Source organism: Daucus carota, chromosome 6, assembly GCF_001625215.2.
Source record: "Daucus carota subsp. sativus chromosome 6, DH1 v3.0, whole genome shotgun sequence".
NCBI lineage: Eukaryota > Viridiplantae > Streptophyta > Magnoliopsida > Apiales > Apiaceae > Daucus > Daucus carota.
The window spans coordinates 34,575,279-34,588,990 of NC_030386.2; the positions used below are offsets into that span (position 1 = coordinate 34,575,279).

At 33.6% G+C, this 13,712-nt stretch overlaps 2 protein-coding genes across 2 annotated transcripts; both read left to right on the top strand.

The window, feature by feature from the left end:
• Nucleotides 1-1,874: 1,874 nt before the first annotated feature.
• Nucleotides 1,875-3,838, top strand: LOC135146984 (mitochondrial acidic protein mam33-like). Its single transcript, XM_064079042.1, has 2 exons — nucleotides 1,875-2,355; nucleotides 3,521-3,838. Exons 1-2 carry the CDS (start codon nucleotides 2,015-2,017, stop codon nucleotides 3,696-3,698), a joined length of 519 nt encoding a protein of 172 aa, XP_063935112.1. The 5' UTR covers nucleotides 1,875-2,014; the 3' UTR covers nucleotides 3,699-3,838.
• A 3,249-nt stretch (nucleotides 3,839-7,087) lies between these two features.
• LOC108227373 (calcium-transporting ATPase 4, plasma membrane-type) lies at nucleotides 7,088-13,397 on the top strand. Its single transcript, XM_017402481.2, is given in 8 exon segments — nucleotides 7,088-7,466; nucleotides 8,717-8,771; nucleotides 8,894-10,180; nucleotides 10,183-10,817; nucleotides 10,890-11,048; nucleotides 11,265-11,436; nucleotides 11,537-11,835; nucleotides 12,823-13,397. Coding segments are annotated over 8 exon segments (3,081 nt in total). The 5' UTR covers nucleotides 7,088-7,295; the 3' UTR covers nucleotides 13,126-13,397.
• The last annotated feature ends 315 nt before the right edge of the window (nucleotides 13,398-13,712 follow it).

Here is a 13,712-nt window from a genome sequence, read left to right on the forward strand (position 1 = left end):
AACAGCGAATATGTTAATTGTTTGATTGTTCGATTGCAGAAAACATGGGTGAATTGTGGGTTATAAAGTTATTTACGCGGACAGAAGGTACATTAAGTTTTAGGTTTTATAGTCGAGGAGGAGCTGACACCTGACTTTGATTTGACTAGTAGCTTGGTTTTCATCGATATATACATATAGGAATTTGCTTTGCAGAAAGCGATGGAGTTGGTTACTGATGAGTATTGGAATTAGCAGGGGCGGGGGCGGCGGGGGTGGGGGCAATTATTCAGACATGTATATATATATTCAGACCTCAGTAGTTTCTTCAGTATTTCCTATGCCTGGTCCCCGGGTTAGGTACTCTACTATTTTTCCCGGATTTGGTTTGAAAGATGCAATGTCATACTAGACCAGAGGACACGTTCAGAAATAAAAATACTCCTTTGATATTTTATTTTTTTTTAAAATTAAGTCCTGAATTTCTAAGTTCACAGATTAGATCATGTACTTTTTCTCTCGAATTCAAGTCTCAACATATTTTCTTTAAGTAATGTTTAGATATATTTAATTAAGAATTAAAAGAGTACAAAGGAATTTTGCTAACATAAGAAAGAATGTGAGGATTATGAAGTTTAAACTTGTTAAGAGCATCTCAATAGACTCTTAGAATCACTCTTAAATATAATATAAATTTTAGCTCTTAGCAATTTAGTGTACATGTACTCCAACAATGTTTTCTTTATATCCACTCTTTATTTATTTTTATATTATTAAAAGTACATTGAATTCATAAAAGAGACAAAAGAAAGTGGAAAGAAAGAGAGTAAGTGGAACAAACTTATAATAAATATTAGTTAGTTAGAGCTATCTAGTGGCTCCTACAATTGAGGAGAGAGAAGAGCCTCTTAAGCTTTAAAGAGCCTCTAAGAGTCTCTTGGAGCTCAAAATTTGACATGGCTTTTTATTTTTTAATATAAGAGCTCAAATAAAGAGTTTATTGGAGATGCTCTAAGTTTAGAATTAAGAGAGTATGAGATGAAATTTGCTAACATGAGAAAGAATGTGAGGATTATGAAATTTAAACTTGTGCACAAACACACATTGATATATGGTCATCTATGTGTTCTTTTATGCTTATTGATTGAATGTATTCTTATTAAACTTGTGATGTGTTTGTGGTGTTTCCGTCTTCAAGCCTTTTGACTGCATTGTACTCGTTAATAAGTAAAACGAAGTCAGATTACATATAAAAAAAAAGAAGTCAAAAGGCTTGTTGAAAGCAAAATGAGAAGTCACACAAGTTATCATCTTATTCTCATTCATCACTATATAGATAGACTTTAGTGCTGGCATAATTAGGTATTAATCTTAAAAAATTATGTGTTTTAGAATTATATAAACATGGATCAATGTACATGTGCGCTAATGTTCTTAATCTTGGTCGACAATGGAAAATCCGGAATTTGAATATATCTTTATCAATACCATTGAGGTTTTTTGCCCATGCCACTTTAAAGTTATCTTAAGTGGACACTATCAATTTCTATACCATTTTGTTATGCATTGGTATTAGTATATGCTTATTACCGGACCTGGCAATTCGTGTATGTCGGGTACTTTAGTGTTTTTGGGTACTGAACGTTAAGCCCAAGCACGACCTATTTAGAGTTTGTGTACCTTCATGTCATGTACTTTATGTGTCGTGTTATCGCGTGTCACTATATAATAACAAAAATATAATGTATATTTTTATTAATTTACATTAATATACATGTTTACATTATATTTACATATAATATTGTAAAAATATGTATATTTATACAAAGAAAATACATATAGCTATTATAACTTAAAATATTTAAATTAGTTTATGCAGTGTACTTCTGTGTGGTGTACTTTTATGTCGTATTGTCGTGTACTCAAAAATATAAAAACAGACACTAAGTTTCTTGTCGTGTACAAAATTGCTGGGTCTATATATTACTGATTTTTACTTTGCTAAAATTCTGAATGTTCTAAAATTTGGACATGAATGCAGAATGATAAAACTGAACCATTGGGAGATTTTGTGGTGGACTGGGATTCTCCTCGTTCTGAAGATGTGGTTTTGAGAAAGACGTGCAATTCAGGTGAGGAACTTGCTGTTACTACTGCTTTGCTTGGTGAAGAAACCATTGAAGACGATGATAGGCTTCCCAGGGAAGCTTTGATGAAGGTATGCATTAAAAAGCCTGGATTAAGCTCTATATTGCAATTTGACTGTGGAGTTTTCAGTAAAGGTGAAGATGGCATTGAGTTTAATATCCGTCATGCTCACTATCTCCCGTCAACAAGCAGTTTGGGGTCTTCACTTTATAGAGGTCCCTTATTTAGGTAAGCTTTTTTTGTTAAAAAGGACACAGACTGACTTTGTTTTGTCTCTCTTACATTTAGTCCTTATTAGCTCATTAAATGAATCCGTGAAACTGAAGTTAGTGAAGGCATATTCTGTTGTTTTATCTTCCATCCTCCCATTCAATTATGTTCTTTTTTTAAATATACAGAGATTACATGAGTGATGACTGCTGACTGCTTGAAACAATTTTATATTGTATGGATTATCATTTTCCTTTATCTTAGAGAGGTGTTGATGAGTTTTCTTGAACTTATACAAATTTGATGGTACAGGAAATTACCAAGATATGAGTATATGCATCTTATGATATGGAATAATATAAAAAAATAAGTGTCATGAGGCTATATGATTAGAAGTAAATAATATTTTGTTTTTGTACTCAATTAATTCTTTTTGTAATGGTATCTCAAACAGTAGTCATATATATCCCAAGTTTTTATTAGCTACACACTCCACAGAGATATAGAGCGAAATTGATATATATAGATAAAAGTTCTATGGAGACCGCAGAGACCATGTAAGTTTTTCAATTAAAATATTGAAAAATTTATTCTTTCACTCAACATGTTATATTCTATGAGCAGAACATGTTTTTTAACTTGTAAAACATGTTTTGTAGAAAAATACATTTTGCAATATTTTACTTGCAAAAATTACATAATTCTCAAGGTATTTTATAAATTGTTGTCTCCACAGAACTTAACACACACGCACGCATATGAGTTATGAAAAGTATGTATGTATATGTGTATAGTTTTGGGTATTAAGCTAATTTTAATTTGAGCATTGAGGGTAGTAGGGAACCATGAACATGTTAGGACAATACTAGATATGTGCATGCGAGCAAGATTGCGAAAGTTGAGACCGAGGAGTATCTCTTGGGTGTAAGTTATTTGCTTACGGCATTGCTATGACAGCTGAAAATTGAGAAGAGAAAAAGGTCAACACTGAGTTGGAATAGTGGAGGGTTGTGTTGGTAACACGAGGCTTGTACATTAGTCATTTGAAAACTAGATAACTTGCAACTTTGGAAGAAATACGGGTAGAAAATCAGTATTGGGCTTTACTTCCAAATTATAGCATATGTTCTTCGCTCTTGGTACTTCAAATCGTGGTTAATAGAAATTACCTTTCTTTTTGCAGTACTTTGGATCCCCAGTTGCAGGATGAACTCAAGCAATATTTAGTGACAAAGGGGATTGGAAAAAGCCTCACCAACTTCCTCCTCCTGCACCTACATAAGAAGGAACAAAATCAGTATGAGAACTGGCTGGAGAAATTGAAAGCTTATATAGCTCAAGGCCAAGAGACTGATTCTTAGGCAATTTAGAGGATTAGATTAATGTGCTCATGTTGCTTCTACATGCACAATGTACTATTGTTGGACAAAACTTTGACATTGATTGTGAGGCGGTTTGGCTCATATTAAATTGTGACTTGTGACCTCTGACTTAACGTTAACTTAGGGCATCTCTAACCATCACTCTAAATTTCATATTTCTTCACTTTTAACTTTATAAATAGAGTAATCCATCTCCAATCATCCATTACTCTATCTTTATATATAAAGTCATGCACTATCCTACTATATATATAAAGTTACTTGAAGATAAAGCACAAATTGCTTTATTTATAAAATGAAGTAATGGTTGGAGATGGAATAAAGATATAAAGTGAAAAATGTGAAAATGAAGATGAAATTGCTTTATTTATAAAATTATGATTGAAGATGGTATTGGATTCAGATTTTAAAGGATTATTCTTCATTTATGAAATTCGAGGGTATTCAATTGTGATTATTTGAAATTCATTAAAATTTTGAGGTGTTTAATGGGGTTTTTTAATTATGCTTTAATTCGATGATATTTAATTGAGATTGTTTAAAATCCATTAAAATGTATCCCTCGTAATTCTTTATTTGTAATTTTTTTTTGAGTTTAAAACACATGTATTAATTATTTTTTAACTAATATACAAGTATAGTTATATATGTATTTGTAAAACAAAATTATGTTTAACATATATAATAAAAAACACGAGTAAGTCTTGGCACACATCCTTATACACTACAAATACACTACTAGTATTAAAAGAATGTCACTGGCGGGTCCATTTTAAGAAAATAAAAAGAAAAACAGTTATTTATAGTGCAATATAGTATATACTAGTCTTATAATTTAGGTAGTGAGTTTGTAGTGTTTAAGGATGTGTATCAAGATTTATTCTAAAAAACACACAGAACAGTTAATATAAATTAGTTCATAGTCTAACATAAATTATAGAGGTAATTGCATATCACACCTCCTAAGTATCGTTCAAAAACGATAGAGTACCTATACTTTGAGAAACTCAACTCGCACCCCTTATCTTTATCTTTAGTGTTCAAGCCCGAGATGCACCCCCTGCCGTTAACTTCCGTTAACTCTTTGCACTCCGTAATTGCAATTCGGACCCCCTAACTTACGTTCAAAAACGATATTATGCCCATATTTTTGGAAACTCTAATTGCACCACCTATCTTTCTACATCTCAGAAACGATACGCACACCCTCTGTTGAATTTCGTTAACTTTCGTTAAAACACACCCCCGTCTCAATTTATATGTTCCTTTTGTTTTTTGAGGAGTCAATTGACTAATTTTGACCAACTATTTGAAAATATGTATTTATTATTTTAGAAAATAGAAAGTTACATATTAAAAATAGATTGGATTTATTTTTATTGATATTTTTTAAATTTTTTTGTTCAATTTTCCAAACAAAATAATTAAAATTTATATATTTTAATCAATATATAAATTTATGTATTATTTATAATAAATATCACATAATATTTATTTTTTATATATAAAATAGTGTATATTTTAAGTACTTAATCACATGTCACTAAAAATTTAAAATCATTATTTGCGAAATTCGGACCTTCTATTATTTGCGAAAACAAATAGATTAGATTTACTTTTTGATGTTTTTTTTTAAAATTTTTGCTTAATTAACTTATCCCCATCCCCAAGTCAAAATGATTTTACATATTGAATGATTTTAAATTTTTAGTGACATATGTATTAAGTACTTAAAATATACACTATTTTAAATATAAAAATAAATATTATGTGATATATATTATGAATAATACATAAATTTTATATTGATTAAAATATATAAATTTTAATTATTTTGTTTGAAAAAATTGATCAAAAAAATATCAATAAAAATTAAATCTAGTCTATTTTAATATGTAATTTTCTATTTTTTAAAATAATAAATACATATTTTCAAATAGTTGGTCAAAAATTAGTCAGTTTGACTCCTCAAAAAGCAAAACGGACATATAAATTGAGACGGATGTGTATTTTAACGGAAGTTAATGAAATTCAACGGAGGGTGTGCGTATCGTTTCTGAGATGTAATGATAGGTGGTGCGATTTGGGTTTCCAAAAATATGGGCACAACATCGTTTTTGAACGTAACTTAGGGGGTCCGAATTGCAATTATATGTATAGTGACTTAACGCAGTGCAATGAGTTAACGGCAGGGGATGCATCTCGGGCTTGAATACTAAAGATAAGAAGTGCGAGTTGAATTTCTCAAAATATAGGTATTCTATCATTTTTTGATAATACTGGGGGGTGCGATATGCAATTACCTCTAGATTATATGGTCCATCAAGGGGCACCTCTCAAAGGAGGAAACTTTGAATTCGAATATTGGATGCATACTGGATGTGCGTGTGCCTGTGGGGTGGTGGTCGTTGGTTGACTACCGTGCACAGGAGACTTGCTTGGTGCAGAATAATAGTACTATACAGAATAATGAATTGAAAAGGAAAGCATCAATAAAATAAAAAAGGTGGCGGCGATGAAAAAGGAGTAAATACTAGAAAATCGACAGATAAATATATATCGGAAGCCCCTTTTCCCTCGCATCTACCATCGTGCTCTTTATATATTCATTTTGCTTTTCTCGAACAGTTTAATCGTATCTTCCTTTTCATCATCTTTTCCGTTTTATACATTCCAGTGCTCCACTCAGAATTAATTTAAAATATTTGTTTAAAAGTTCATATAAAGGAACTTTAGATCTCGATTAGATTTTAAACTTTGAGAATGCAGATTAATTTGAACATGAAATCATGTACTGCTGCTGACAGAAGTTTCTTGACAGGCTAGAAATTAAAACTGCAATATAAATGTAAAGTTTGAAAATATCATGACAGAAACAGGGGAATAGGGGATGCATATAGCATATGTCAAAGATTACGCTGTTTTTTTTTTCGAATCCAGTTTATTGACATACAATCATACTAGTAGTACATAGGAAGGTAAAATGAGTCAAAAATTTTAGTTTAAAATATTCACATTGACATCTTAATTTTATTAGATATTTATTATTCGATAATTTTTGTCGAATAATTTGAGTGTGAGTTTCATGATGAATTAAGGAATATACATTATACTGCGATTGAATTTGATTTTTATTAATTAAAAATCACTAAATTAGTTAAATTAATTTAATTAGAATTTTGTTTCTATTTACAGAATTAATATGTATAAAATATATCATTCCGACCTAATTTTATGAGTTGAGTTAAATTCGAAATAACAGAGAAAAAGTAAACTTAATAAAAACAACCTAATAAAAACACAGAGAAAAGTCCTGGCTGATACTTTACATCTAAAAAATAATGATAATTTATGAACGTTGAATATTGGGAGATCAGGACACGTCAAATCAACAAACACACACTGGCCACTGCCCCCGACTTTTACGGTTTAAATAACCACAAACACGGCGTTCAATATATTTGCTCTCTTCTGCTCTGCTTCACCACCTCTACTTACATAAATACATATAAATCCATGTCTCTATAGCACCATAGCTGCTCATACCAGGAGAAATTTGAGTATTAAGTAACAAAGATGGAGAATTATCTCAAGGACTTTGATATTCCGGCGAAGCATGCGCCGGAGGAAGCGCAGCTCCGGTGGAGAAACGCCGTCGGGATAGTGAAGAATCGCCGCCGTCGATTCCGTCACATTGTCGATCTGGCGAAACGCAACGAGCAGAAGCTCAAGGTTCAAAAGATTCAGGTACTGGTGTGTGGTGTTAAAAGGCCGATATATTAAAATATTGGTACAAATACAGATAATATTATGTTATTGTATTGATTTGATATTTTGTGAAAAATACGCGTAGTTCTTAAGTGAAACCCTAGGTACAGTTCTTAAATTTTTGTGGCTATTTTAACTGCTACTATAATTTATTTATGAATAAATGATAATAATATTTAAATATTATATTGTATTTATAATTTTTAGTGGTCCAGCGAAACATAGCAATTAGTTTAAAATTTAATTAATTAAGCTATGAAATGGAACTGGGAATATTGGTACTGGGCTTCACTATTATCTCGGCTAGGCTCTGCCTTGCCGGGTGAGTATGTTGTATGCTGTATGTTCACCAATGTTCTGGAAGGCAAAGAAGTGGTCATAACCTGGAATGAAGTACTTAACTATCTATGTATTGCTTAAACATAAGCCTGAAAACGTTTTTGGCCAGGATTGATCCTAAAACAACCCACTTAATCAATTTAATTTGATGGTATTCATGTCACCATGGATGTGTTGCTCAGATCCAAACAATCATTTTCCCTCGGATATTATATGAATTATAGGGTATCATGCTTATATGTTTCTGGTATTCGAGGAGTTCTAAATCTCGAAAAACATCTATGATGTTATTAGCTCTTTAGGGCAACTTGCCCTACAGAGCTAATAACATTCATTGAGATTGATCAAATACTAAGCTTACAATTATTATTAGTCTCTCAATCAAATGGTCTTACAGCTCTCTCAATTTGCATTAGAGTTTACTTAGTGTGGATGGGAGTATCCCTTGATGATTATGAGACAATTAAACGAATATAATATGTAGTTGTCTCCTGGAATTGAAAATGAAAATGTTGTTGGTTAATTTTGAATTACATTTAACACCAGGGAAAATTATGCAAAATGCTGTTGAGATTAAATTTGGGAGGTGATTAATTTTAGGTAGATTATGGTGGTTATTGACTTTAGGTCTTTTATGGAAAGCTTTTGCAGAAGCTCATATGTGCTAGAAACTCTGGTGGACATTTTTTTTAAATGTATGGAAATTGACTTCAACTTTCATTCTTTTAGTTTCTCTATATTCATAAAAAATGGTAACTAGGTTTTGACAGAATTTGATCAAATATAGTTATGTTAATAACATTATTATAGATTTCTTTAGAACCATCCTTACAATTTTGTTATGGATATAAGTCTGATTTTTTTTTTTTTTTAATATCAATATATACCAGGAAGATCTGCGACTTGTTGTTACAACAATTAAGGCAGCATACAAGTTTATCGAAGGTAAGTGTTTAATTTATATATACTTGTATTAGGGTAGAACTGTAAGATGATTTATGGTCTTGGATGCCACATAAGTACTTATGTGTATCCTTTTTGTTTATTAGTTTTTTTTTCTTTTGCAGCCTTAAAGCCCTCCAAAGAGGCTATAGATGCAGGTTATAATATTAATCCTGATAAGATTGCAAAGATTATCAGAAGCCGTAACAATAAAGTCTTGGAAGAGCACCAGGGAGTAAGTGGAGTGGCAGCTGAATTAAATGTCTCACTGGATGAGGGAGTAGAGACAACTGACTTGCCTAAACGGCAAAAGTTCTTGGGCGTCAACAGATATACTGAAAAACCATCTAAAAGTTTTTGGCTGTTTGTCTGGGAGGCTTTACATGATTTGACCCTTATTATCCTTATTGTTTGTGCTGTGGTTTCTATAGGTGTAGGACTTGCCACTGAAGGGTTGCCAAAAGGCATATATGATGGGTTAGGAATCATACTTAGTATTTTTCTGGTAGTCATGGTGACTGCAATTAGTGATTATAATCAATCCTTGCAGTTTAAAGATCTGGACAAGGAGAAGAAGAAAATATCTGTTCATGTAACAAGAGATGGAACTAGACAAAAGGTGTCCATATTTGACCTGGTTGTTGGGGATGTTGTCCACTTATCGATTGGAGATCAAGTTCCAGCTGATGGATTGTTTATATCAGGATACAGCTTGTTAATTGACGAGTCAAGCTTGTCTGGGGAGAGTGAGCCAGTGAATATAAATGAGAAAAATCCTTTTCTACTTGCAGGGACCAAGGTGCAAGATGGTTCAGGTAAGATGCTGGTGACCACTGTTGGTATGCGAACTGAATGGGGCAAGTTGATGGAAACATTGAGTGAAGGAGGTGAAGATGAGACTCCACTACAGGTGAAGCTGAATGGTGTTGCTACAATCATAGGCAAGATTGGCTTGATTTTTGCTGTGCTGACATTCTCTGTTCTGACAGTAAGATTCTTGGTGGAGAAAGCAATTCACCATGAGTTCACCAGTTGGACTTCAGTTGATGCTATGAAGCTTTTGAATTACTTTGCTACTGCAGTGACCATAATTGTTGTTGCTGTTCCAGAAGGACTACCTCTGGCAGTGACATTGAGCCTTGCTTTTGCAATGAAGAAGTTAATGAATGACAAGGCACTTGTGAGGCATCTTTCCGCATGTGAGACAATGGGTTCTGCTACTTGCATATGCACAGATAAAACAGGAACACTAACTACAAACCATATGGTAGTTGATAAGATATGGGTATGTGGGAAACCTGAAGAGATGAAAGATGGTGAAAATCATAATACTAATCATTCTGATGTATCAGAAAATGTATTACCCTTTCTCTTGCAGGCTATATTTCAGAATACTGCTTCAGAGGTTGTCAAAATAAAGATGGAAAAACTTCTGTACTAGGTACACCAACAGAATCAGCACTTGTAGAATACGGATTGCTACTGGGTGGTGATTTTGATGCACAGCGTCGAGAAATCAAGATGCTAAAAGTCGAACCCTTCAATTCTGTTAAAAAGACGATGTCTGTTCTTGTGGCTCTTCCAGATGGTAGAACTAGAGCTTTCTGCAAAGGCGCATCAGAGATTGTATTAGGAATGTGTGATAAGGTAATTGATTACAACGGGGAAACAGTTGACCTGTCGGAGGAATTCGTACAAAACATCACAGATGTCATCAATGGTTTTGCCTGTGATGCTTTAAGAACAATCTGTTTGGCATTTAAGGATACTGACAACAATTGTGATGGGATCGGTTTGCCTGATAGTAGTTATACATTGATTGCAGTAGTTGGTATTAAAGATCCTGTACGCCCAGGGGTCAAGGATGCTGTTCGAACTTGTTTAGCTGCTGGAATAACTGTGCGTATGGTCACTGGTGACAACATTAACACAGCGAAGGCCATTGCAAAAGAATGTGGAATACTCACTGAAGGTGGTTTGGCCATTGAAGGACCAGATTTTCGCAACAAAAGTCCAGATGAATTGATGGCGATAGTACCACATATTCAGGTGGTTAATTAACCGCAATAGTATTTGTTATCTATGCGAAGATGCAGTTGATTTGAATATGCTTGTTTATAGGTAATGGCTCGATCTTTGCCTTTGGACAAGCACAAGCTGGTAACCAATTTAAGGAGCATCCATAAAGAGGTGGTTGCTGTAACTGGTGATGGAACAAATGATGCTCCTGCTTTGCACGAAGCAGACATTGGACTTGCAATGGGTATAGCTGGAACAGAGGTCTGATTATGTCATCTACTATGAGAATTCTTTTCTCTGCTTATATAGAATGATACTGTTTACCTTTTCCCCAGTCTAACATCTACTCTCAGTCCGTTTTAGTATTATAAGAACCTAAGCCTTGTTAGTAGACATTTAGTAGTAAGTATTGATATTTTGATTTAGCATGCTTTTCATCACTTCTAATCCTTAAGCTCTCACGATTTGAACATGCAGGTTGCCAAAGAAAATGCTGATGTCATTATATTGGATGACAACTTTTCAACAATAGTAAATGTTGCCAAATGGGGGCGTGCTGTATACATTAACATCCAAAAGTTTGTTCAGTTTCAGCTTACTGTTAATATTGTTGCTCTTATGATCAATTTCATTTCAGCATGCATCTCTGGTCCGTTTCTCCTTTGAGCTTAAACTATTTATTTCCTTTATTTTAACAATTAACTGATTGAGTATTCATTTTAGTGGTAAATTTTACATTTCATTTTCAGGATCTGCTCCCCTCACTGCTGTGCAGTTGCTTTGGGTCAATCTGATTATGGACACATTAGGTGCATTGGCACTGGCTACCGAACCAGCACATGAAGGATTGATGAATAGGCCCCCAGTGGGGAGGGGTGTGAGTTTTATAACCAGAGCAATGTGGAGGAATATAGCAGGTCAGAGTATTTACCAAATGGTCGTTCTGTTCGTGTTCAATTTTGCAGGGAAGCAAATTCTGGGACTCAATGGTTCAGATGCTACCATTATTGTCAATACCTTCATATTTAATACCTTTGTATTCTGCCAGGTACTGTTCGGGATTTGAATTTATATTTTGCTGGCAGTTTTTATAATCATTTAAGGCTATATTACCTCCTTATTCCTAGTTTAGCACCATCTTTGCTATGTGGCCACCTATAGTTGTCAATAGTTCCAGGTACTCATCTGAATTTTGGTCTGTAATCATTTAAGGCTATATTACCTCCTTAGCCCTAGTTTAGCACCATGTTTTTTAAGCGGTGTAACTTTATGTTTTGAGCAGATTATGATAAGGGACCAAATTGGAAATAAACAAGTATATTAAATATCCAGAATATTATTTTATTTAATAGTTACGTACGCTTTAGTTATTAGTTTATTTGTTATAAGCCCCATAGTCTGTAGGCCTGTGGTTACAGTTGCAGTATTTATAATTTACGTTGTGTCCCTATCTCTCCTTTCTTGGGTGGATAATCCTTCGAAGCTTATCTTGTTCTAGTTTTAATTGTTTTGGAGTTCTGTCCTGCATCACATTTACATTAAGCCTCAACATAACCTATATACAGATTACTCATTCCTGTCCAAAATGGCCTGGGCCAACTCATGTGCTAGGGTACTAAGCCAGTTATAGAAATATATTACAAGCAGAACTTGTGGTTAAAGAGATGTATCTTCGCCTTAGTTTTTAGCAAATGCATGTAAACCCACAAACACATTTCTGGAACATAACTTTATTTTGGGTCATCTTGATCCACAAAGGGGTCCTCTGGAGTATCTCATGTAGCATCAAGGTTCTTAAGTACAAACATAATTTGTGGGTGCAATCCAAATATCATGTGTGATTGTAGTAGGAAATGCTTTAAGTTGTCTTCTGGAACTGGCATTATGCTCTAGTTTGGTCAGTTGAATTTTTGAGGGCAGAATGATTGTTTCATGATTCTTTTTTCTCTTTTTACTTCCTTAATAGAGTACATGATAGAGAAAATCACTCGCAGCTAAATAATAATAATATCTTGCTCACTATTTTTATTTTCAGGTCTTTAACGAGATAAACAGCCGAGATATTGAAAAGATCAATATTTTCCGTGGCATGTTCAGTAGCTGGATATTTATTGGTGTCATGTTGGCCACAGTGATATTTCAAGTTATAATAGTCGAGTTCCTAGGGGCCTTCGCAAGCACTGTGCCGCTGAGTTGGCAGTTGTGGTTACTGAGCATCCTAATTGGATTTGTAGGCATGCCTATTGCAGTTGTTTTGAAGTGCATTCCTGTTGAAAGAAGAGTTCCCAAGCACCATGATGGTTATGATCGGCTCGCCACGGGACCAGAAGCTGTATGATATGAAGAGAAATAAGTACTCTTCTTCTGGGAAAAAATAACACGGGTCTACCACAATATCAAATACTGGACCGTACGAACTAATCTTTTAATGTTAACTTGACCAAACCACTGTATGTTTTCTTTGGATAGATCCACTGTTCAGCAAGTATTGAGCAAAGTTGCAAAGTACTTTTGTTCTACGAACTTGAGGTGGTTTTCTTATAAGCTGGTTTTGTAGTTCATGAGCACTGTGTAGAGGCTAAATTTGTATACATGTCTACCTTTTCTTTATTTATAATTGTTTTATGCCAATTCAGGCTTTCTGTATGGCTGAACGAGTTTTATTCTCCTGAAAATGCGACACCTCCTAGTTCCTACATAGATGGGAACATAGGAACTTATTATTGGTGACAGTTCGTCTGACTTATTCTATTTTTCAAAATAAGTGATTAATTTCTAGAGAAAATTACATAAGTATGTGTTTTTTCCTGAAAATAACTATTTATTTATGCAAATAAGAAACGTGTTTAAAAGATTTTTTATTTTCTTGAAATAAGTCATTATACAGGTAAAAATCAGTGGTATAGGTGAATGTAGGTATAAAAT

What these genes read in the sequence shown, in the direction of transcription:
- LOC135146984 (XM_064079042.1), top strand. Translation starts at nt 2,015, where the DNA reads ATGCAGAATGATAAAACTGAACCATTGGGAGATTTTGTGGTGGACTGG. An exon ending in TATAGAGGTCCCTTATTTAG is followed by an intron (nt 2,356 to 3,520) that starts GTAAGCTTTTTT and finishes TTCTTTTTGCAG; the next exon opens with TACTTTGGATCCCCAGTTGC.